The 26,982-nt window shown below is 40.2% G+C and overlaps 1 protein-coding gene across 1 annotated transcript in view; it reads right to left on the minus strand.

Annotated features, from left to right (window-relative positions):
* Positions 1 to 26,982, minus strand: part of rgs11 (regulator of G protein signaling 11) — a 137,432-nt gene that overhangs the window by 24,611 nt on the left and 85,839 nt on the right. Inside the window, exons 10-14 of the mRNA XM_020527009.2 lie at positions 20,147 to 20,170; positions 15,112 to 15,173; positions 7,072 to 7,185; positions 2,524 to 2,639; positions 1,410 to 1,497 (exon numbers count right to left, since the gene is read on the minus strand). Coding sequence (XP_020382598.1) covers positions 1,410 to 1,497; positions 2,524 to 2,639; positions 7,072 to 7,185; positions 15,112 to 15,173; positions 20,147 to 20,170 — 404 coding nt within the window. The remainder of the gene's footprint in view (positions 1 to 1,409; positions 1,498 to 2,523; positions 2,640 to 7,071; positions 7,186 to 15,111; positions 15,174 to 20,146; positions 20,171 to 26,982) is intronic.

The raw sequence follows: 26,982 nt of genomic DNA on the forward strand, positions 1-26,982 counted from the left end.
TAATTACAATGTTTGTAATGGAAGGTTATAAATTGCAAATTAATAAAGGTGCAGTAATGTCAATGTTGTATCTGGGAACTTGTGAATGTGACGCCCAATAAACTACTTCCTTAAGTAATGAAACAATCTAATAAAGTGATAGCAAAAGAAATTGGTTGAAAAACAGGAAGAGGAAATAGGGTGTACTTGTCATATTAGACAGAAATAGTAAATAAATAATTACAAACTACAGGCAGAAGAGGAGGACATTGTAACCAAGCTGTGTTTGGGGATTTTTGAAGTAGTTCTTCAAATCTTCAGTGAAACCATACACAAAATAGACTGTTGGGCCCTGAAACAGTAGACCAGGATGATCATCGTCTTTGGGAACGTGGTTCGGCTTTGAACGGAACATTAGATTTCTTTGATGACAAAAGACCTAGATCCAATTAGATTTCCCTCTATTATCCTAGTGATGGCATTATTCAATTAACAAGAGTGCAGTTAGCAAGGCCGACACAGAAGTGCTACCAAGACAGTTCAGAGAAACCACTTTAGATCCCAGTCACTATCGCATTAAAAACATTTAATTTCCCGTGGTGAAGAAACGGAAGACTTGAATTTATGTAAGTGCTTTTCCCAATCATCAGACATTTGAAATATAGTCACTGTTGTAACGCTGTTGTGGCACCCAATTTGCCACTTCCACAAACAGCAAATTGACAATCATCAGATAATCTGTTTCAGGAATGTGAATTGAGGGAAGAATATTTTCCAAGAAGCAAGAGTTAATCCCTTGCTCCTCTTCACAATAGTGCTATGGGATCTTATATATCGAGCTGTGCTACAATATTTGCAGCAGTTACTCAGCACCGCACTTGCCAGGCTTGATTTTTAAGCTCAAATCCTTTAGTGAGGTGCCTACCAAAAGAGCAATTGCTCACTTTCTAGTTATCCAAGATTGACTTGTATGCTAGGATTAAATCACATTGTTAAAAGAGGCCTTAAACATTGATTATAAGGTTGCAATGAGACTAATGTGTATTAATATGTAAATCTACTTCAGCAATTTCTCTTGACCAATTTGTTCAATGGGAACATCATAGCAAAAGCAAACCATGAAAAAAATTATGCCAATGAATTTAACACCACTTTTTAAGCATGCCCAGCAATTATGACATTATTAGAAGGTTCTGGTCAGTTGCAAGGTCATACAGAGTGAGGGTTAATTCCCATCCCGGCTGACATTACCATGAAAACTTCTCCTTCTTAACCTTTCCCCTCACCCAGGGTGTTATGACCCTCAGATCAAACCAACAGCTAATGGGAGAGCAGCCCTACAGTCTGGTAATACTATAGTAACTTCGCCTTTGCCTTATTTATAAAATGAATACTAGCTGTAGGATTTATATTAAAAATGATAAACTTACTCAAAGATGGCCTCCACTTTCTCATCAACTTTTGACTGTTCTCCATACTGGACATCTTCACAAGCCTCCCAGAAACTAAGATTTTCAGCTAGTTTTAAAATACATACAATTATTATAGATACACGTGTCTGAATCCTTGTGCAAATGATTACTTTTACAATTGATTCTGAATTCTCTGAATTTCCTTTACCTTTGAGGTAAACATAATATTAGACAGGTTTGGGTTTGGAACCAGATATTGAGGTCAAATGGTAGTCCTGATCTGACTTGGTGCAGAAACAGTAACTGACGGTGGATTTGCTTCACTTTGTCACTGGATGGCAGAGGGCAGGCTCACCATCAAATTAAGGACAACAGCCACATTCTGGAAGGCCATTAGGAGACACAAACTGCTATTAAAAGTAGGGGAGACAGACACCTCCTACTTGAGAGGCCCTCTCAGTAACTTTAACAAATTTGCAATGAAAAATGAAGAATAGCAGTCAGGTCACCACCGTGGAGACCCCTCTGGTGCAGCACGTGACTACGGCATTAGCTGTAGTCAGGTAATTAGGGAAAGCTTCTGAGGTATCCTGGAGTGCTGGGACCCCAGCCTTCTGGAGGCTGTCTTTGGACAACTGTGGTGCACCCAATGGAAGGGGGATCTGCAGGACCACTGAACAGTTCCAGTCAACCTCTAATAATCGGCCTTAATCTTAACAGGCAACTAGCCAGCTGAATTGATATAATTTGCCCACCTGAGCCAAGCATTTGAAAGAGACAGTCCAGACCATGTGGTCAACTGTTCTCTAGAATGTTCAATTCTGGAAAGAAAAATTTAAATGAGGGAACACTGTATTCTAACTTGGAAGAGGGAATCTTTGACTGTGTCTTCTTTGTCTTTGAACTGCAATGCCCACTCACTAGAATAAAGTATCTTTTGTTCCAAATCTTAATCAAGTGGATCTTGCTTGTTTATTTGTAATAAGAGGATACTGCATTAGACGCATGGAGGAGATAAAAAAAGATGGTGCAAAAGGTAACAAAATAGATTATAAACCCTTTATGAATAGTTCTATAGTCAATGTGTTTTAAACATAAGCAAATCATATTAATTTGAGTTAGTTGTCCTTACCACTGAACTCTCTTTCCAGGAAGTATCGAAATTGTTGCCTGCCAAGGGGATCATGTAGCAATTCACCAAAATTGAATGCCCACCGTTCTACACGTAACCGTGTTGGGATGGTCACTCTGTCAATATACAGAAATCCATGAACTTCATTTGTTTTTGAAACACAGTTTACTAATATAGAAATAATATTTTCTATCCAGATTAGACGAATGGATGTACAATATCTGGTCTTATAATTGGAAAGGTTTAGCAATGTTCTTTGTTATTTCAAATCCAAATATTTGGATCTGCTTAAGTGAGATTATCATGTCAAATAATAGTAGCAGCTTTTACTATGATGAGGAGAGGATGATAGATTTGACAGCTGTACTACCAGCATTTTTGACATGATGTTTGTCCCTTTTGCACCATTGTAGTGTGGTCCAACATGATAAGTTCTCAAGGATCTAAGTAGGTATAAGCCGTCTTCATCTTGGCTGCCTGGTTTAGTTCACCATTTAAATTAATTCAACAGGTGAGGCAGCAGCTTAAGTGGGCTACTGACTTGTTATCTACCCATTATGTCATACTGACCAAAACCAGCTTTCCCCCTCCCCATCTCTAAGCGCATGCACACTTGTGGCAGTGCAGATAGATGCTGCAGTGTAGAATTGTCGGGTAGGTTTTCAATTTCCGCACACTTCTGACCATATGGAATGCTATCCATTTATGAGACTGTTCAAGAAATTGTACTTCAACAGGAACTGTAGGCATTGAAAATTTGCCATGTTGGTTTGAGTGTGATACCAACAGGTAATGATTCTTTACAGCATTTTCTTTACAGCATTGACAATGCTAGATGGACAGCTGTATCATCAAATTCCTGAAGAGGATAGTTTTCGTACCACCAGCACCATATCAAAGTTTGATTTAGGATAACTGTCCTTTACCATAATGTTATCCTCTCAGCAGTAAGTAAAGTCCAGGACGTGGACCTCACTGGAGGGTGAATGTACACAGATCTTTGAAGATGGCAGGGTAAGTTGAGAAGCCTATGTAATAAGCATACAGGATTCTTGACTGCATAAACAGAGGTGTAGAATACATAGCAAAGAAATAGGCTAAATCTTGATGGATTTAAAGGGGCTGGATCAGATTTAGTTGGTTAGGGGTTAGATTTTGTGTCAGAAGTGTTTAAGTTAAATGACAGAACTGAAGGAACACAAATGTTAGAATACAGGGACTAGGGTACCCAAGGGGCCGCACGATCGAAAAGACATTGTGTGAAATGTGGACAAAGACAATATGTACTGTGGGAAAAGAGTGAGCTATATCAGATACATAGTCAATTCAAAATGGGAACAGACTAGATAAGGTATTCAATTCATGAGCTGGTGTGCATAAAAACCTGCAGATTTGTGAAACTTTCCAGAGTTGGTCTTATAACTGATAAGGCTGACTCTCCTTCTGTACATATGAATCCAATGATTGTACCCTGAATCTAAATATCCTATCAGTTTGTCAAGCTGTCCAACAGCAACTCATTGGTTAGATTGTCACTGGAGTTTTGCTTCCACTTGTAGTCATCACACTTTAGGAAGGATGTCAGGGCTTCAGAGGATTTTGAGGAAATTTATTTAATTTGCCAGGGATGTGGGAATCCAGAAATGATGGGACACTGTAGAAGCTGTGCTTGTTCTCCTTGGAGCCTGTAATGCTCAGATTTAATAGAGATGTTCAAAATCATAAAGGATTACTGTACACAGGTAAATAAGGAGAAACTGCACAGGGAAAGTAGGGCTGATAATTATGGGACACAGATTTAGGGCTATTGACAAAAGCCCAGAACTGAAATGAGGAGAAAGGTTTTTATGTAGCATGTTGTTACAATCTGCAGTGTCCGAAGGGGTGGTGGAAGCAGATTCCATAGAATGTTCGAGAAGGAATTACATAAGTAACTGAAGGGAAATTATCTGCAGGGCTATAGGAAGCTTTTTCTCTTCATTTTCTTCTTTTTGTTTTATGGGCTACAGGCATTGTTGGTAAGGCCAACATTTGTCGCATATTCTAATTGCGCTTCAACTGAGTGGCATGTAGACCATTTTGGAAGCCAGGAATCAATTTTATTGCAGTGGGTCTGGAGTCACACATGGTCTTAACTGGGTAAGGGTGGCCGATTTCCTTCCCTAAAGACACAATGATCCAGATGAGGTTCTCCAACAATCAATGATAGTCTCAGTAATGGTGACCGCAAAGCTATTTTATATTCAAAATTTATTAATTGAATTTAATTTCCATCAGCTGCCACATCCCAAGACCATTAGGCAGGAGCTCTCGTTATGGGGTCAGTTAGCTCATTTGGCTGGATGGTTAGTTTGTGCTGCAGAGTGATGCCAACAGCGCAGGTGTAATTTTTCATGGCCGCGGTCACCAATGAAGATCTCACCTTCTCAGCCTTGCCACTGCCTGAGACTGGTGACTCATGGATTAAACTCACCAGCTGTCATTTCTCTCTAATGAGCCAGCAGCCCTACGGCCCTCTGGGACTATGGTGACTTTACCTGCAATGTTACCATGCCACTGTTTCCCAAAAAATGGGACAAACTGGATAGCACTTTCAAAGAATGGCTTCTTTCACTGCTATATCATTCTATAATTGGTCATGAATCATATTGTTTGTTTAAACTGAGTTTCTGTGTGCTGGAAGAACTAATTAATAGGAATGGGTGTACATGGAGATACTGAAATATAGCGCTGAATTTTCCCATTGTCTGGCTGAGTGTCAGTTTTGGGAAGTTTCATGGAACGCTTTCCTCTGTGAAGCCTGGCAACTTTTCTCATGCAGGTTTTTGCTGCTCAACTCACTAAGTGCGCACTCTGCTTCCACACCGTGCTGATCTAGCACAACCTTGCAGTCAGCAGCAGCAGAAGTATTCACCAGCGTTGGGACCTTATGGCTTTCATGCCATATTGTAACCCAGCTGGGCACCATTTTGACTGCTGCTACTCAGGTCTGAAGTAGTGTCCTGGGCCACTGCAGTGTCCACAGTCTGCAGGAACATGCAGCAAAGCTGCAAGAAGGTCAATGACCTTTTCCTCTCCAAGTTAAGTGCCACCATCTTTTCGTTGCTACCTCGTACGTACTCCACCCCTTCTACTGTGATGGATGCTGATGAGTTGGCAGAGCAGGAGCAGTCTTCTGAGGAGGAGGATGAGGACATTAAGCAGGAGGAACATGACCTTCTACAGGGCAGCAACTTTTGGGATTAAAAGGAAGACAGGACTTAATTGTTACCTGGTTCCAGTCAAAGAGAGCTAGGGGCAGTGACCACTGACTGTTGGTGCTTGACATGCAAGCAGTTTGTTTCCATTCCAAGATGCAAATGTACCTTCTGATTGTTTGATTTCTCTTCACATTTTGTGTTGATGAATAAAGGTGAAAGCTTTGAAACGATTTGACGTCTTCATATGTGATAGCCCCACATTGAATAATGATAAGATACTGGGCTGTGATGGGCATAAGGAAACCAGCAGCAGCAGCAACATAAAGTAATGTAAGAGGGAAAATGGCCAAAGTCAGCCTTCCTGCTCCTCTGATGCTGCTTGGCCTGCTGTGTTCATCCAGCCCTGCACATTGTTATCTCAGATTCTCCAGCATCTGCAGTTCCTACTATCTCATGGCCAAAGACAGTTAGGTTGTGTAATTAAACAGTGATTGGGGTAGTAACATGCAGATATACATGGAAGGCAGTGTCAGCTATGCCACTTACGTACCATGAGAAACATTGGGTTGTGGATACTATTGCCACTACATTGATGGTGAAAAACAACCCTGGACTATCAACACTTGACTAGTTGCAAGGCTAGGTTAAAGATGGTGCCAGTCTTCCTGGATATTCTGGCAACGGCAAGTATATCTGTCTTCAACAAGTGGCAGATTCCAATTAGCATTGGATGTGAGGGGCAGCAAAGAGATATGGCACCTACTCAATGAGGTGAGTTTGAGATGGTTGAGTGATAAAACCCCCTAAGCCTCACGGAGAGAAACCTGTCTTTAAACTTGACAAAACTTGCACCTAGCAGTTTTGTGGTAAAATTCCTACCATAGTCTTTATGGGTGCACTGAGTAGTAGATTAAACTGTCTCTTTTAGCAATTGATTAAGGCCTAAATCTGGCTTTTATTCTGTTATTTTTGGGAACTACTTTCACTGTTTTTATAATGTTCAGATCCTTTGATTGGCCCTAGGTAGGGTAGTTGATGTCTTTAGGCTGATGACAGAAACAAAAATCATTGTATGGAATATTCGCCTTTCTACATTTGACTAACGGGGAATTGGAGCCATATGACAAACTGTAGTGGACACAACAAAAATCTGGTAGAAGAGGGGATGGGTGTAATCTGCAATGTTTTCATTGGATATTCCCCTTTCTGAGATCTTGAAAGGTACCCATTGGGAGGGCTAGTGAGGGAAACATGAATCTCATACTTTCTGCTGCTCTAGACATCCCATTTATCCTTGTACTCTGAAATTGATCTATTCAGGTTTGCAATAAAATATTCCAACACTTACAAATCAGCATTCATTGTCCAGTACAAAGTACCACTTGTAATCCAAGGATTACTTGGAAGACAGCTAGATAGGATAGGATCATGTAGAAGATATTGCTCACAATGCTTCACAAACCTGCAAAGAAAATGTATATATCCGTTGATCATAATCACAGATACTTATCAGATACTTTTATACTGAAATATTTCAAAATAAATACCAAAGACATTGCCTAACAGCAGTATCAATTTGAATTTGAATCAGTCTTAGTGGAATGAGTCTGAACACTCACTGTGACATTGCCCTTATCTCATACTAACACAGTTATGACCAGGTGAGGGGGAATTGAACACCTATATTTTTAAACCCCTCTCCTTTGTTCACAATAAATATTTTTGTTTGTTTTCAGCAGGCAGCTATCACACACCAATTAAAAATGTAGTTAAATAGATCAAAATGAAGGAGCCAGTTACAAAGTCGGCTTTAGTGGAAGAAAGAGGAATCTTATGACCTACTGACCCATTAAAAATAATATTATGTAATATGAAACACACCCTCAAATGCAGCTATTACATTCCCCCAAATGCAGCTATTACATTTAAAAAGGAAATTGTGTCCTGTAAGAGAAAAGGTAATGCAGTTTAGAAGCCCTCAGGTTCCTGAAAGTGCTGGATTATTAACCTGGGATGATAGTTGTTCTATGGTTGATTGGCACCTTCAGCAATGCTGAAGGTTGTAGATAGCTTTGAGTTTGAGGTGAATGTTTTTTTCCTAATTTGCTTTTTGACTAAGCGCTGTCTTCTGTAATAGGAGAGAAACAGGCGGGGGGGGGGGGGGGAAGGGGGGAGAGGGAGAGAGAGAATGTCTACCAGTTTTTGCTTATAAATCCATTTTCCTTTACTCTGCAATTCTACCAAGAAGCTACTTGAAATGTAGTACACTATGTTTTCCTGAGTTTGACCCCATTGTTTTTCCATGTTGGCTAACTAGCAAGTGAGTCTTTTATCTCCCAACATGTGATGTTATCATACAAAATAGGATGCAAATGGCCTAACACTGACTCAGTTGCTGGGCTTCAATATTTTTACATAAAATAATTTCAGTGTGGATGATTTTGTTTATTCCTGATGGTGTCCTCAACCTACCTTAATCAGTGATCAGATGATTGTAGTATTTATTTTAGGTTGGTCTTTGTCGTTTTTAAAAAAAAACAATTTAGTCCTGCAAGATCTCAAGTCTAACAATCAGATGATACAAGTTACAATTTGGCGCTTGATGGTTATCAGTATTGTAACAACTCAGGTGCTTTAGAAACTGAATTACAAACTCATTTCAGAAATTGCCTTATACTTAACATAGTGAAAAGCTTTTATATTTAAAGGACTAGAACTTGCTTCCCAAAGGGGTTAGTTGTAGCTCATTATATTATTCAATCCCCAATACCAATATGTTAGTAAGCGTGTAGAATATTTCAAAAATGTGAAATTTCATTTGCAGGAGTCAGTTCACTGATGCATACCACTTGTGCAATAGCCTAACTTGAATTTGTAGCAATAATTCCAATGAACTCCAGTCTTATAGTACACATTCTCCAGTATCTTTGTAATTTATCAATTTTTTTAAATAGTATCTTTAACATTAAACATTACAAGAAGCATCATAAAACAAAGTACAATGCCAAAGGAGATGTGTTAAATAGATGACAAAATATATAATCAAGCAAGGTTTCAAGGACTGTCTTAAAGGAGCAAAGCATGATAGAGGCCAAAAGATTTCATGAAGGATTCCGAAGCTCAGTGCCCTAGAACGCCAATGGAGGAGCAATTACAATTGGAGATGCACCAGAGGTCAGAATCAGAGGAGCACAGATATATCATACAGTCGTAAGGCTGGTAATATTGTAGAGAAAGGGAGGGGATTTTCAAATGAGGATGAGTATTAAAAATGAAGATGGGGCTTAGAAACATAAGAGCTGAAGTAGGCCATTCAGTCCATTAAGCCTGCTCCACTATTCAATAGAATCATGGCTGACTGAACACATCAATGTCTTTTATTCCCATAACCCTTTACACCAATGATAATCAAAAATGTTGAGATCTGTACTTTAAATGCACTCAAAGACTGAGCTTCGGAAGCTGGTGTATAGAATTTCAAAGATTCACTAACCTCTAAGTAAAACATTTTTCCTCACCATGATCCTTACTTTTAAATTGTGTCCCCATCCCTTATTCCCTAAACAGGGGAAACAGTTTACTTGTGCCAAACCTGTCTATCCCTGTAAATATTTTGTAGATTTCAATTAGATTACCTCTCAGTCTTCAAATCTGTCTTGGCAGTCCTGTTATCCTGGGAACCAGTCTGGAAAAACTTGATTAGAAGGGGATGAAAATGTAGATCAGTGAACGTGGGGGTGATAGGGGAATGGGATTTAGCTTGAGTTAGGATAGCGCATCAGATTTTGGATTCTCTTGAGTTAATGTGGTGGAACTAGCCAGGAGTGCACAACAGCAGTCAAGTCTGAAGTTAACAAAATCAAGATTGTGGGTTTCAGCAGCAGATAAGCTGTGAAAGGCAAAATTGGGTGATACTACACAGGTGGTAATGGGTAGTCTTAGTAATGGCACAACAAAAATAATGAAAACACCACTGTTTCCCACAACTTTATGTGGCATTCAAAATAAGTATAATGGAGCATGCTGGACAGACAATGGTAGTAGGGGGAAGTAGAAATTAGGTGGATGGGTATGTTCTGATGGCCTGTCATAAATTTGGTAGAAGATTGGAAACTGTATTTTCTGCTTTTCTGCAGACTTCTCAACCAAAGTTGGAGCAGACATTTGGGAAAGATAGAAAAATTTTCTTTCAACATCTTCTAAATATTGTTTAGCCTCCTAATTTCAGCAAATCCCCACTGTCTATCATCAGTAAAGTGGTGGAAGATATCACCAACAGTCCTATCAAGCAGTACTTATTTAGTAAATAACCTGCTCACTGACACTTTTGAGTTCTGCCAGACACACTCAACTCCTGACCTCATTACTGTATTGGTTCAAACATGGACAAAAATGCTGAATTTCAGAGGTGAGATCAGAGTGACTGTCCTTGACATCAAGGCCACATATGAGTATGGCATTAAGAAGACTTCAGGGGCAAACTCTCCACTGGTTGGAGTCTTACCTACCACAAAGCAAGATGGCTATGTTTGCTGAAAGTCAGTCATCTCTGCTCCATATCACTGCAGGTGTTCCTCAGGATAGTGTCCTAGGCCCAAACATCTCCAGCTGCTTCATCAGTGACCTTCCCTCCATCATAAGGTCAGAAGTGGGGATGTTCGCTGATGGCTGCACAATGTTTAGCACGATTTGTGCTAAATGGAGCACTCCATGTCCAAATGCAGCAAGTCCTGGACAATGTCAAGGCTTGGCCTGACAAATGACCATCTCCAACATAAAAGAATCTAGCTATCACCCCTTTACATTCAATGTGGCTACAGGGATGGTGCAGGAGGGAGAGATTCAGATACCTGGATAATTGGGGCTCATTCTGCGGTAGGTGGGACCTCTACAAACAGGATGGTCTACACCTGAACCAGAGGGGTACCAATATCCTGGGGGGGAAATTTGCTAATGCTCTTCGGGAGGGTTTAAACTAATTCAACAGGGGGATGGGAACCTGAATTGCAGCTCCAGTGTACAGGAGGTTGAGAGTAGTGAGGTCATAAATAAGGTTTCAAGGTCGCAGGCAGGAAGGTGGTTTGAAGTGTGTCTACTTCAATGCCAGGAGCATCCGGATGAAGGTGGGTGAACTTGCAGCATGGGTTGGTACCTGGGACTTCGATGTTGTGGCCATTTTGGAGACATGGATAGAGCAGGAACAGGAATGGTTGTTGCAGGTTCCGGGGTTTAGATGTTTCAGTAAGATCAGGGAAGGTGGTAAAAGAGGGGGAGGTGTGGCATTGTTACTCAAGGACAGTATTATGGTGGCAGAAAGGACGTTTGATGACAACTTGTCTACTGAGGTAGTATGGGCTGAGGTTAGAACCAGGAAAGGAGAGGTCACCCTGTTGGGAGTTTTCTATAGGCCTCCGAAAAGTTCCAGAGATGTAGAGGAAAAGATTGCAAAGATGATTCTGGATAGGAGCGAAAGTAACAGGGTAGTTGTTATGGGGGACTTTAACTTTCCAAATATTGACTGGAAACGCTATAGTTCGAGTACTTCAGATGGGTCAGATTTTGTCCAATGTGTGCAGGAGGGTTTCCTGACACAGTATGTAGATAGACCAACAAGAGGCGAGGCCACATTGGATTTGGTACTGGGTAATGAACCAGGCCAGGTGTTAGATTTGGAGGTAGGTGAGCACTTTGGTGATAGTGACCACAGTTCGGTTACGTTTACTTTAGCGATGGAAAGGGATCGGTATATACCGCAGGGCAAGAGTTATAGCTGGGGGAAAGGCAATTATGAGGCGATGAGGCAAGATTTAGGATGCATAGGATGGAGAAGGAAACTGCAGGGGCTGGGCACAATTGAAATGTGGAGCTTGTTCAAGGAACAGCTACTGCGTGTCCTTGAGAAGTATGTACCTGTCAGGCAGGGAGGAAGTGGTCGAGCGAGGGAACCATGGTTTACTAAAGAAGTTGAATCTCTTGTCAAGAGGAAGAAGGAGGCTTATGTACAGATGAGGCGTGAAGGCTCAGTGAAGGCGCTTGAGAGTTACAAGTTAGCCAGGAAGGACCTAAAGAGAGAGCTAAGAAGAGCCAGGAGGGGACATGAGAAGTCTTTAGCAGGTAGGATCAAGGAAAACCCTAAAGCTTTCTATAGGTATGTCAGGAATAAAAGAATGACTAGAGTAAGATTGGGGCCGGTCAAGGACAGTAGTGGGAAGTTGTGCGTGGAGTCCGAAGTGATAGGAGAGGTGCTAAATGAATATTTTTCGTCAGTATTCACACAGGAAAAAGACAATGTAGTCGAGGAGAATACTGAGATACAGTCTATTAGACTAGACAGGATTGAGGTTCATAAGGAGGAGGTGTTAGCAATTCTGGAAGGTGTGAAAATAGATAAGTCCCCTGGGCCGGATGGGATTTATCCTAGGATTCTCTGGGAAGCTAGAGAGGAGATTGCAGAGCCTTTGGCTTTGATCTTTATGTCGTCATTGTCTTCAGGAATAGTGCCAGAAGACTGGAGACTAGCAAATGTTGTCCCCTTGTTCAAGAAGGGGAGTAGAGACAACCCTGGTAATTATAGACCAGTGAGCCTTACTTTGGTTGTGGGTAAAGTGTTGGAAAGGATTATAAGAGATAGGATTTATAATCATCTAGAAAGGAATAATTTGATTAGGGATAGTCAACACAGTTTTGTGAAGGGTAGGTCGTGCCTCACAAACCTTATTGAGTTCTTTGAGAAGGTGACCAAACAGGTGGATGAGGGTAAAGCGGTTGATGTGGTGTATATGGATTTCAGTAAAGCGTTTGATAAGGTTCCCCATGGTAGACTATTGCAGAAAATACGGAGGCACGGGTTTGAGGGTGATTTAGCGGTTTGGATCAGAAATTGGCTAGCTGTAAGAAGACAGAGGGTGGTGGTTGATGGGAAATGTTCATCCTGGAGTTCAGTTACTAGTGGTGTACCTCAAGGATCTGTTTTGGGGCCACTGCTGTTTGTCATTTTTATAAATGACCTGGATGAGGGCGTAGAAGGTTGGGTTAGTAAATTTGCGGATGACACCAAAGTTGGTGGAGTTGTGGATAGTGCGGAAGGATGTTGCAGGTTACAGAGGGACATAGATAAGCTGCAGAGCTGGGCTGAGAGGTGGCAAATGGAGTTTAATGCGGAAAAGTGTGAGGTGATTCACTTTGGAAGGAGTAACAGGAATACAGAGTACTGGGCTAATGGTAAGATTCTTGGTAGTGTGGATGAGCAGAAAGATCTCGGTGTCCATGTGCATAGATCACTGAAAGTTGCCACCCAGGTTGATAGTGTTGTTAAGAAGGCGTACAGTATGTTAGGTTTTATTGGTAGAGGGATTGAGTTTCGGAGCCATGAGGTCATGTTGCAGCTGTACAAAACTCTGGTGCGGCCGCACTTGGAGTATTGCGTACAGTTCTGGTCACCGCATTATAGGAAGGATGTGGAAGCATTGGAAAGGGTGCAGAGGAGATTTATCAGGATGTTGCCTGGTATGGAGGGAAGGTCTTATGAGGAAAGGCTGAGGGTCTTGAGGCTGTTTTCGTTGGAGAGAAGAAGGTTAAGAGGTGACTTGATAGAGACATACAAGATGATCAGAGGATTAGATAGGGTGGACAGTGGGAGCCTTTTTCCTCGGATGGTGATGGCTAGCACGAGGGGACATAGCTTTAAATTGAGGGGTGATAGATATAGGACAGATGTCGGAGGTAGGTTCTTTACTCAGAGAGTAGTAAGGGCGTGGAATGCCCTGCCTGCAAAAATAGTAGACTCGCCAACTTTAAGGGCATTTAAATGGTCATTGGATAAACATATGGATGATAATGGAATAGTTTAGGTTAGATGGGCTTCAGATTGGTTTCACAGGTCGGCGCAACATCGAGGGCCGAAGGGCCTGTACTGCGCTGTAATGTTCTATGTTCTATGTTCTATGTAATAGCATCAAGATCACTGAATCCCCCACTATCAATATCCTGGGGTGGGGATGGGGGGTGCTTACCACTGACCAGAATCTAAACTGGACCAACTGTAATAATACTGCAGCTATAAGAGCAAGTTGGAGGCTGAAATCCTGCAGTAAGTCACTTGCTGACTCTCAAAGCTGTCCACAAGGCACAAGCTAAGAGTGTAATGGAATACACACCAGTTGCCTGGATGAGTGCAGCTCCAACAACGAGAAGCTTGGCACCATCCAGATGAAAGCAGCCTGCTTGATTTGCATCACATCTGCAAATTTCCACTCCCGTCACCACTAACACATAAAAGTGGCAATGTAGTACTATCTACAAGATGTGCAACAGAAATTCACCAAGCCTTTAGAGAACACCTTCCAAACCATGACCATTAATATGTAGAAGGATGAGGGCAGCAAATTCATGGGAACACCATCACCTACAGGTTTCCCTCCATGCCACTCATCATTCAGATTTGTAAATATATTGCTGTTCCTCAAGTATCAAAATCCTGGAAATCCACCCGCTCCCCTTATTCCCCTTCCTCCATGGCATTGTGGGTCTATCTACACCCCCTAATGGACTTGTGCAATTGAAGAACATGAACATGCACGTTCACTCACTCATTCACTCACTCACTCACATCCCGTGAATGAAAGAAAAGACCAGTGGCTGGCCTCCACATCATTCTACTCCCTCTAAACTGGAGATTATCCAAAATTTAGGTATGATTACTAAGTAAGCCACCATGATCTAAGATTTCACATATCTCAAGTACCTGATTTTTAAGGAAGGTAACATTTGCTAAATGTATTGTGTTCTACATAGCTCTAGATGTTCTTGTAACAAAGTGCTCATTGCTGACAATGAGGTAATTAGCTTGTTGACTCAAACTAATAGGCACAAAGCAAAGGCATTTTTAACTTAATGGATCAATTAGTTTGTTTGCGGCTTGGCTGAGTCATAAAGCCGAGGATGTCTCAAATTCTGTGCTGTGTTGTGCTACTGGTACAGTACAGTTGGGAGCACCACATCTCACCCTAGCAGAAATTCCAAGTCAATTAGCCTCAGAGCCCCCATGTGACAGATGAGAAAAAAATATCATCCACAGATCCCACTCTTAACTGCCATTCATTGGTTCTTGCTGGAAGTGTATGTGTAAAATTTCAGGTTTGAACTGTTCAGCTCTGACAACTGATGAATAACCCACACAAATTCTCTGTGAAGGCTGATACATGAATAATGGCAATGTAAGGTAGTAACAAAGTAACAGACATTTCTGAAAAGCATGATCAAAGTAAGGGATTGATAGTGGGAAAACATTGCCAAAGATGAAAAGAACTGCACTGAAGAAAAATATCCCTGAATATGTCTATATATAACCATGTTAGAGTAATGTAATTGAATAGAGAAAAAAACATACCCCTCTAAGGACACAGATGATTTAACTCTTGATCTTGTCAATGCTTTTTTGTAATACTCAATCTAGTTGTCCAACGAGACAGTTGGCACAATTGCAGTGAGAAAGAGGAAGAAAAGTGAGTCACTCAATGCATTTTTAATGGTATTTCAACAGCTTAGCTTAGACACATTTGCTTCTGTATGTTTTACTTTTATTTTGTAGCAAGGTGCATGCTGTGGTAGATCTTCTGCTGCAAGATTGTATCAATAAATGTTAGATAATTTCTTATTACAGAAATAATTCTTAATTTCCCACATTGTTTACTTGCAATTTTCCACATAGTTTATCTATTTTCACAAGACAACATTTCAAAGGTTTTCCTCTTGCCATGTGAAAATCTCCCAATAAAAATACAGTTTTAATGCTGAATGTAAAGATACATTGCTATAAATAATTGCTATGTCATGTGCCAATTGGCATTGGACCAGACTATTTTCTCTTAGCAATTCTTAAAACTCTGACATTATTAAAAATACACAGAAAATATTGGAAATGCTTTGCAGGATTCTCTTATGTTGTATTATTTGTTCACAGTGTGGCATTGTCACTGGCTCTACCAGCATTTATTGCCCATTCCTCATTATCCTTACATAGGTGGTACTGTCTATGTGTGTCTGTCTGTCTCTTTATAATCCCAAGATTCTGATCCAGCAATAGTGAAGGAAAGGTGTTATAGTTCCAAGTCAGGATGGTATATAGCTTGGAGAGGAACCTGAAGGTGGTGATGTTTCATGCCCATGGTGCCCTCATCATCCTAGGTAGGACACATCATGGGTTTGGAAGGTGCTGTTTAAGAAGCCGTGGTGAATTACTGCAGTGCATCTCATAAATGGTACACAGTGTTGCCATTGAGAGTTCGTGGTGGAGGGAATGAAAGTTGAAGATGTTGGATGGGATGACATTCAAGCTTCGAATTTCTTGTGTTGTTGGAGATGCACTCATCCAGGCAAGTGGAAAGTACTCCTTTACACTCTCAATTCTGCTCAGAATTTGGGGAATCAGGAGGTAAATTTTGTGTTGCAGAACTCTTAACCTCTGACCTGCTCCTACAGTCCTAGGATTTATATGGTTGTTCCAGTTCAGTTTCTTCTCACTGGCAAACCTCAGGTTGTTGATAGAAGGACCTCACTGATGGTAATGTCATTGCATGTCAAGAGGCTATGGTTACAATCTCTCGTGTTGGGAATGGCCATTCTCTAGTACTTTTGTAGTGTGAATTTTACTTGTCACTTATCAGCTCAAATCTGGATGTTGTCCAGGTCTTTCTGTTTATAGGCAAGGATTGCTTCAGTGTCAAAGGAGGGCAAATTGGGCTGAACATTATTTGCTAATAATTGCATATTGACACTTCTGACCTTATGATGAAGGTCACTGATGAAGCAACTGAAGATGGTTGGGCCGAGAACAGTACCCTGAGGAACTCCTGCAGAGGTGTCCTGGGACTGAGATGATTAATCTCCAACAACCACAATGATCTTCCTTTGTGCTGAGTATGATTCCAACTTGCAGAGTCCCCTGATTCCCCCTACTTCCCATTGATTCCAGTTTTGTCAGGGCTCCTTTATACCATACTTGATCAAATGTTGCCTTGATGTCAAGTTCTGTCATTCTCACCTGACCTCTGGCATTCAGTTCTTTTGTCTATATTTGAGTCAAGGCTCGAATGAGGTTAAGAGTTGATCAGCCCTGGCATAATGCAAATTGAGTGTCAGTAAGCAGCATACTGCTGAGCAAGTGCTGCTTTTAATAGTACATTTTAGAGATGTCTAGTGCTGGTTCTGACATGCCCTCCAGCAATCTTCAGTGAACGAGGACTGATGTCCTGATTTGATGGGAATAGTTAGAATGGGGATATGTTAGATTATGGGTGCATACAATTCTGATGCTGTTGATAGCTACTGTGCCTCATGGATGCTCAGTTTCAAGTTACTAGATCTGCTTGAAATCTATTCCATTTAGCACAGTGGTCGTGCCATATAATGGACAGCATCCTCCATATGAAGACAGGATCTCATCTCCACATGACTGCATCATGATAACCACCAGGAATATTGTTACAGGCAGACGCATCTGTGACAGATAGAATTGTGAGGAAAGGTCAAGTAGGTTTTCCCTCTTTTGGTTTCCTCACTACCTGTCTCAGACTCAATTTGGCAGCTACGTTCTCTAAGACACAAACAGTTCGATCATTGGTGAAATTACCGAGCCACACTTAGTGATGGACATTGAAATCCCCCATCCAGAGTATATTCTGTGCCCTTTCTCTCTCCAGTGCTTCCTTCAATTAGTGTTCAACATGGAAGAGTACTGATTTGTCAGATGAGAAAGTGGCCTGGGTGGTAATCGGTAGGCAATTTCCTTGCCCATGTTTGACTTGACTCCATGGGATCTGGAGTCAACATTGAAGACTCCCATGACAACTCCCTCCCAACTGTATACCACTATGCTGCAGCCTAAGGAATGATGGTTCTGCTGTTTGTGGTATAATTCTGTGAGTATGACAATTATCACTGTCCCAATTTTAGCACAATGCCTCAGTAAGGAGGACTTTGCAACATCAACAGAGTTGGCTTTGCCATTGTTGTTTCTCGTTACAAGGTCAATGCCTGTTTGCAATCCTTTCTTCAGACTTCATAGCAATTTGATCCAACTGAATGGTTTGCTAGGCCATTTTGGAGAGCTGTTAAGATTTAACAACATTGTTAGGGTTCTGTGTCACAGTTGGGTAGACCAGGCCATCCCTAAAGGGCATCAGTGAGTCAGATGGGCATTTAACAATAAATGACAATAGTTTCATAGTCACCATTCTACTAGTTTTTAATTCTGGTGATAGGATTTGAAACTATGTTCTCAAAGCATCAGCCTGGGCCTTTGGATCACTAGTCCAGTGACATTCCCCAATGTTAATAAAGATGATCAGCTTCCATTTATACAAGGTCCTTAACATAAAAAAAACTGAGGTATTTACTGAAACTATTATTACCATTGAAACACAACTAAGCACACAAATAAGTTTAAAAGTAAACCTGATTCCATTCCATTCCAAGTCAAAAGGAGAAGTCCAATCACTATGCAAACAGTATTTGCAAAGCTGGAATGAAATTACTCCCAAAAGAAGTCAACAGGGGGATCTTCACATGCCCTGAACAACATGAGTGTCATTGATAAAGTCGGGAAAATCTTGTGAACAGCAGGAAAGAACTTCAAGACAGAAAAGTCCCATTTCTCAAGCCAAATGCTGAACAAAGAGACGGGATACTCACTAGTGACAGGTGGGGGGCCTACTTGCAACATCCTCACTATTTTGGCATGCTGCTTCATTGATATGCAGTTTCCCATTCTCCCATTCCAATGCAGGGAAAGTAGATGGCAATAATTCCTGATGTGAAAGTCAGAATGGTTACCTGGGAACTCCAGCTCCTCACCTGCTCCTCTGGACCTCCATATGCCACCAGGGCAAGTTTGTTGCACAACGACTGCATGCAACTCCCATCCAGCTAGATCATGAGGTCCCTGTCAGTAAAGCAGGTTTCTCTGTCCGACATGTCTGGGGCAAATAGTATGAACCTCACAAGGCACCTGCAGATTGCCAGCACTGGACCAGGATGCCCAACTCAGCTTTAAAGACGGAGTGGGTGCCAGACACCCTGGGAGGTCCTGGCAGTGGCCAATCCTTCCACTTTGTGGTGAGTGTGGTGCCATAGGGGTGTGGTTTCTAGGCAATGAGACGAGTTTGGGAAGATAACATGAGAAAATTCTCTAGGACTCGTGGAAATGTGCCAAAAATGACAGCCAATTTCTTGTACATTCAGCCCAACACCATTATCAGCTACTTAGGTATAATAAAATATGACAATATCATCAGCAAACTTTGTCCAAATTTAGTAAGTATATAAGTCTTTCTTAAAGCACACAATGAAGTTCCACACTTACTTCCTATCACTGTCACACTTTGGCTAATGTTTTGACTCACTTTGAATTAAGCTGTGAGAGATCTGCCTGCATTACATTGCAACTCTTACATTTACTTCCTCTTCATATTAATCTTGCTTTCAGTATCATGATTTTAGAATCACACTTAAATTAGCTTAGTGCAGGAACTGGGCAGGGAGGGGTCAAAACAACTGCCAACCACAGTGAGCTCAGTAGCTTGAGACCCAGGAGATGCAAAGACCTCAGCTCGAACTATAGGTCTTTAGACAGTTGCCTGTCCAAAACTGGTAGGAAGACTTACCTCACAGTCAGGGCTAAGACTATCCCTTTTCTGTCATTTGGATGCTATGGGAAAGCAGTGCATAAATGCACCACATTTTAGAATGAGAAAAACTTGTATCAAAATTGCCCAGCACATTATAACCATTGGTCACCTGTCATTAATCTTAGTACTGTGTCAGACACTTACATCTATTGCTATTTTGTTCTTTCATTCACATTTACTTAGATTTTACCTATTTTCTTGTCCATTGTATTTGTATCTTTGAGATGTTCTCTTGGTTTTTAGGATACCCGATTCACCCCTTTCACACTTGCAAGTGCCCAATTCAAAGTTTAGAGCCAAGACATGTTTTGTTGTCATCTCCCAACCACCACCATACACTTTATTTCCCTTCTTTCTCGGTGACTGGCCTAAATGTAGGGCCTACTACTTGCTGTGTAATGCTTCTACCTTAGCTGCTAAATGCTCATCAGTAAGGTCATGTAACAAAACCTATCAAGTGGTGTTTAAAGCAACTGTACTATACAGATACAGAAATGCAAAGCATCAAAGCCCTCACACACAAATCATTGCCTTGCATATACCTTTAATGGATGTCTTACCAGGAGGCTAGTATTTTTAATGTTACAATATTGCATTCTAAGAGTGAATGTACAACACATGTCAAATGACACTTGTCTAACTAAACCAATGACAATGAATTACTGCACTTGTAGCAGTGCTGTCTGCATTAAAAATTACAAGAGATACTTTGTAAAAATAACAGATTTATGCACTTACCTCTCTTTTGTAAAATGCACTATTCTTTCTGTAAAGAAAATGTAAATGGTTTATTTGCTACCATCAAGTTCAAACATGCAGCTATATCGTTTGTTGATTTGACGGAATTAAATTTGTGACTGTTTATTTAAGTATGCGGAACTAACTTGTAACATCTCCATATTCTTAATAAAAATACCTGATGCTTCCTTCTTCTATGATCACCAATCTATAACTTTTCACTCACTAAATTAAATGATAGGAAAATCACAGAGAAGGACACAGAACAGAAACACTTAGCCTTGCTTTGTCATCTTGATTTTAAAATAGTGTACTTCTACTAACACAAACATAAGTCAAATTCTTTCAAGTTGCTCACAAATCTAATGGGTGATTTGGGTTCACCAGTGAGTTAGTACCGTCATTTTGGTGAGATTATCAAATCAAGGACCCACCTCTCTGTTCAGGTGGGCATAAAAGAACCCATGCGACTATTTTGAAGAACAGCAGGACAATAGTCTACAGGGTCCTGGTAAATATATATCCCTCAAACAGCTTCAGAAAATTAGATTATCTGGTCATTATCACATTGCTAACACATGCAAATTAAAAATAAGTTGAAGGTATATGAAAAGTAGTCTGTGATACTAACACGACCAAAGCAGAAACAGAACCATTTTTGGAAGTATGGGGTGCAAGTGAATTCTAGATGCTTCTATCATGGGAGTCTCTAAACATAAACTATCCTAAAAGGAAGGAAAAGCCAAGGCTCTTGGTTATAACTAGTGTTCTGCTGCAGAAATGCATCAATAGACATTTGGGAGCTCATCCTTTAAAGCTAGAATTTAGTATTAGGGAGATTTAGGTGCGTCACACGTAAAATTCTTACATTGAATTTAAAAAACATTCTTATTATTTAGTCATTAATTTCCATCAATGAGAAAATAAGTGACTGCTGTCTCATGCTTTATTTCTTATTCTAGATTGCAGGTGGTACCTTGTAGTTCAATGATTTTTCAACAAAGGTTATTTATAGAATATTTTGACAAGTATTTAGCAATTGACTGGTAATCTTCAGGAAAGAAAATGCACTGACATAGGTCTCCTAAAGTAATCCAATTTGGTACCAATGTGGAAACTCTAGCTACATGCAACTGTCAATTTCTTCCAAATGCAGGCATAAAATCAACAAAACATAAAAATCTAGCCATCCCTCTTTGACTAGCTTTCTATTATAAAGTAGATTTTCCAGTACTATGATTTTTGTTTGAGATTTGGCATTTCTATGCTTTAACAAGAGATATGCATTAATACTTACTTGGACAGGAATGGGTGCAAAAAAAATAAAAAATACAGATTAGTTACAATCAATATAGTTCATAGTAATCTTAAACATTCTTACGGATGATACCTACGGTTTATTCCCAACAAGGGGTTTGAAATTAAAAAAAAACAGAAATTGCTGGAAAAACTCAGCAAGTCTGGCAGCAATTGTGGAGAGAAAGCAGAGTCAATACTTCGAACCCAGTCACCCTTCATCCGAATGGACTGTAGCTAGGAAAAGATGGTATATATCCTGAAGACTGAGGGTGGGTGATAAAAGGAGTAAGTGGATAAACGGAGACAGAACCCAGAGTGAGAGAAAGACATGTAGGCAGGACAAAGGATGGTTGAATATCAGCCAAGGAAGGGGAAAAGCTGATAATGGGAACTATAAGTAGGTGAAAATGGATTGGCTGTGCTGAAAGTAAAACATGCTGACAGGGTCTGGGGTGTTGGGCTGGGTAAAGGGCATGGAATAAAATATTCAAATTCTAAATGGGTGGCACAGTGGCTCAGTGGTTAGCACTGCTGCCTCACAGCACCAGGGACCTGGGTTTGATTCCACCTTCGGGCGACTGTCTGTGTGGAGTTTGCACATTCTCCCCGTGTCTGCGTGGGTTTCCTCCGGGTGCTCTAGTTTCCTCCCATAGTCTGAAGATGTGCAGGTTAGGTGGATTGGCCATGCTAAATTGCCCATGGCGTTCAGGGATGTGTAGATTAGGGGGATAGGTCTGGGTGGGATGCTCTTTGTGTTGGTGTGGACTTGTTGGGCCAAAGGGCCTGTATCCACACTGTAGGAATTCCATGAAATAAAATAATTGAACTCTATATTACGTCCTTCAGCAAATCCACTTTCACCTACTTAAGGTCTCCAATACCAAGCAAAAATCCTATACATTTGTAACAAGCATTCATCATTCCCAGGTGTTGTGTTGTACTCTGTAGTTCATTTTAAAAATAAGATTAGTTCAACATTTAAGGCACTGTTCATTTTCTTTCTGTGCTCATTCAGGTTTACAATAAGCTTTTCTGTCTATGGCTAAAATTGATGTGGCACCAGTGGGTTTGCCAATTCAACCTTATCCAAGTGTTTGAACAAAGGAGAATGTAACAGTGATTCCTGGCAGGTCCTGCTGCTTCTTCAGTAGTGCCCATCTGTTAATGTCTATACAAATCATATCAGAGAACAAGGATGGGAACACCTCACTTTGACAGATAATTAGTGTGTGCAGTTGCTCCAGTTCTGAAACAAAATTGGGACAGCCATACTGTTGACATCACTAAGATATGTGAAGGCTCAATTGTGTTTACATTTCTCAGAAATATTCCAGTTCATTATTGCACAATTTCAGTGACACTAGAAAATGATACAGCTGCCAAGATGCCACAACATTTGCAAATGTTATCATGGTGAAGTGATTAATGATTATGTGGAACTATGTCTGTAGAATTGGGCCAGCAAAAAATCAAATGGAAAGTATCTATTGACAGCAAAATTAGGGCTGACACAACCAGTGACGTTACTGGTGAACTCAGACTCAAAGCTATCTGTGTTTCTTTCTAGTGTCACAGATGGGAGTGTTGGTGGGGGGGAGGGGGGGGTGGTGGTGGAGGTAGATGATAAGAATGGCTTTCTTTTCCACTTTTGGACTAGCTGATGACAGCTTTTTAAAAAAAAAAGTTTTAAAAGATAGTTATTTGTTTATTGGTCAATACTGATTATACATAACCATCTACCATCTCAGTCATACTGCTTTACACACACACTCAACAAAAAGATTTGCGCATTGCTGCAAAAATACACGTTTTGTCTAAGCTTTTCATCTTGCACTCATCAAGGCAGCTTACAAGAACAGCAATTCTAGGGGAAAACCCAACATTTCTTCCTGTCATGCAGTACAAATGTTTGTTTTCCCCTAGATTTGGTATTCTTGTGAGATGTCCTGAATTGCAGCCATTTACCACAGCAAGGGTCATTTAAATTTTAATGACTTTTAAAGATAGGTCCTGAGGGGTAACTTCTATTTAAATGACTTTGTCAATACTTGTCCAAATGTGAAGATCACTAGGAGAAAGAAAATGCCACTCGAATCTATACTCTCCAGTAGCAAAGTGTTCATTTTGAGTTTCTACTTCATAAATTCGTGCTTACTGTTCTCATGTTCATACTGCATGACATTACATTAAGTATGCTACAATTTGGACACAAGCAAATGGCACAATAAAATGCAACACAGAACAATCTACACACAGCCACCTCATTATTTCAACCATTTATGCCACATTGGTAGTCATCAAAGAGGTATCTGAACATTTTATTCCATGCCCTTTACCCAGTCCAACACCCTAGACCCTGTCATCATGTTTTACTGTCAGCACAGTCACTAACCTGCATACTTATGCCTGAGTATTGTGTCTCCTTTTCCTCAAGTTTTGAGAGGAATTTCTTAGCTGTTTTACCCTTTAACTTTGCTATGTTTTGCCAATGAATTGAAATGACCTTTGAGTTTTGCAAAGACAGTGTATGTCTCTGTCTGGCTAATTTCTATTCCTTTAATTGTTCACTTCCTTTTAAATTTCAATTACATGTGATTTACTGTCCCCACCTACCATCTTGAATTAATAAAAATGTTATGTATTGGTAACGAAACTATTATATTTTACTCAGAAGTGCACCTTTGTTAAAACCAGTTTTAAACAATAACCTGTTCAATGAGCATTGGCCTGCTCAGGGACCCTCAGGGAAGAAATATTGAAAAATCTTGTAAAATAATAACGATCAATAACCATTGACTTAATTAAACAATACACAATTATATGGACAAATATGATGTATGTTCTGTGGGAACTTATGCAACACAACTCTTGATGCCAAGCTGTTCACAGCAGTTCTAAACAGGATGTACTGCCGGAAGGATTGTACTGCAGGTTGAAAAGAATGAAATGCGAAGAAGCTAGACTTCCTTTCAGCACAGCTGAACATATGGTGTATTTGGCAAAGGCTTTGGTTGTAATTTAAACAGCATACTTTTTTTCAAAGTAGAACTAGACCTTTCTTAATGTTAACTGTATATATGGAACCTTCCATCAATATTTTACTTCTAGTAGCCATTCATTTTATTTGTATGTTATTTTGTTTGTATGTCATTCACACCACAAAGTTTCAACGTGGAAGATTTCCATTTATTGTTCAAAATCAAATTGCTAGAAACAGTTTGTTACGTTTAAGGCCTGCTTCTTTAAGTTACATTATTAGTAGTTCAGTCATCAGAACTTTAAAAAACTTAGAGATTAAAAAATGTGGTATTTTGACCTTGCCAACAATGTTCTGTAAGTGCCAATAACTTAAACCTAGTTGTTAAAAAGTAATACACTCCTCATATTAACTGTCATTTTAAATATGTTGTAAAGATTTTTTAATGCAACTTTAATTTTTGATTGAACTAACTTCATTTGCTAATGTTATGATCAATCCCCAAGTGAGGTTCTCTACTTCATTACAGTTTCAGATGGAATACCTTACATTGTCATGTTCCCAGATTGTGTGTGGGGGGGAAGGGAGGGGGGAAATGAGCTGACTCTGTTTCTTTATATTCCCACTCCCTCAATTTGTCACAAGAAGATTTTAAAAAAGATCCACATCTCTATGGATACCATTCTCCCAGACCAAATGGATCTATGATTAAAATGAGTCAATTTAATCAGGCTTTTAGATTTAGAGAAAAGAGTTTATTAGTTACTAAACACGAGACGAAATAATAATGCAACACACATACGCAGATTGGAAATGAGAAGTGAGTCCAAAAAAAAGGTAAAGGTTAAAAAAACAGATTAGGCTCTAAAGAGTAGTTAACGAAATATTGCAGCTACCACATTGGGTGTTGCTGGTAATGTTGAAGTTGGTAGTTGAGCAGTTGATTTGAGATTCTTGACTTTGTAGGCTAGCTGAAATTCTTGTGACCCACTTCTTTTTTGATGGTGACTGGCTTCTAATGCTCAGAACAAGAGACTATCTTGTCTTTTTACCTGGTGTGGAGATGTTTAATGGCTGTGACATTCAGAACACATTAGTCCACACTATCAACCCATTAGGACACACTGACCAGGAATTACTTTTGGTTTTTAACCCCTTTTTTGTTTCTTCCCTGAAGGGTAAAGAAAAAACTTTGCCTTTTGACTGAAGTCCACAGTCTGGAAAATAACTGCCAGGAAATATTTTCCTGCTGAGAGGTGGTAATTAAATTGCCTTGTATCTCTGCCTTTTGAAGTCCCTTTCTCTCTTTGAAGCTTCCTTGGACACGACAACCCACATTCTAGTGGTTCTCACAGGGATACTTCCTACAGTGAGTGAATTATATTCTTAGAGGTTACATCATTAGCCATGCTTGGTTTACAGTTTCATTTTAAAAAGAAACACATCTTATCTACAAGTTGGATATGTCTGTTAGTAACTCAGGGTTCTGATCTATCATCTTGCCAGCTAAACATCAGAAATTACTGATTAGAAGTGAAGTGAACCTGGGGCCTCTTCCCTCTTCATAGATGAGTAATTTCTTGCTCAAATGTTAGAAATCTGAAAAAATTTCATATTATTCTTAGAGAGCAGTATATTCCAGATACTCTTCTAAGAACAGCAGCCAGACTTGAGCTAATCTGCTAGTTGCATTTTCATGCCTCTTTTCCAATGTCCCAGATGATGAATAAGCACCAGGGTACAAAATCACAATTGATCTAATGCAGGACAAAAGTGAGGAGGACAATAATTTGAAATCTGCCATCCTCGCCTGATTTGGCCTACATGTGACTCCAGACCCACAACAATGGTGGTTGGCTTTCAAATGTTCCCTGAAATGGCCTCGCAAGCCATTCAGTTCAAAGACAACTAGGAATAGGCAATAAATGCTGGCCAGCCAGCGACGCCCATGTCCCATAAATGAATAAAGAAACCTATGATCCATGCTGAAGCAGTGTAATACATACTATCAAATCATTAAGGGTTGAACAACAAAACAGGAATCTTGCATTGCATTGCTGTGCTTCCATGCAACACACTGGAGAAGGGATTACAATTCCTGACACAATTTACAGACAGAAGGCAATGAGAAAGACCTTGCCCAGCAAACAATTTTCTAACCATTCTGAATCACAGGACATTCTTCTTCCAAGAAGGAGATACATGGATGAGCGACTTGACACAGAACTACCAAAACTGCACAGTGGTCAGAGAGTGAGAGTTGGAAATACATTTACAAATATTTGGATACCAGCAAAGGTTTCCAGACCATGTAACAGCACAGAAGATGAGTGATCATGATACTACATTGCAGAGGATCAGAAACTAGCTGAGACCAAAGTATGATACACCGATTCTGCAGAAAGAGACTCAGGTGGAACCCTCTGACAATGGTGATCGTACAGTGATACTGGGTGACAGTAGCCAGCAGGAAGACATGAAAGGTGTCAAACAAGTGCAACAGAGAAGTGGGGTGAGGTGAGTACATGATCAACAGATCAGTACGAGTTGTCAAACCTCT

This window comes from Rhincodon typus, chromosome 21 (genome assembly GCF_021869965.1).
Source record: "Rhincodon typus isolate 14 chromosome 21, sRhiTyp1.1, whole genome shotgun sequence".
NCBI lineage: Eukaryota > Metazoa > Chordata > Chondrichthyes > Orectolobiformes > Rhincodontidae > Rhincodon > Rhincodon typus.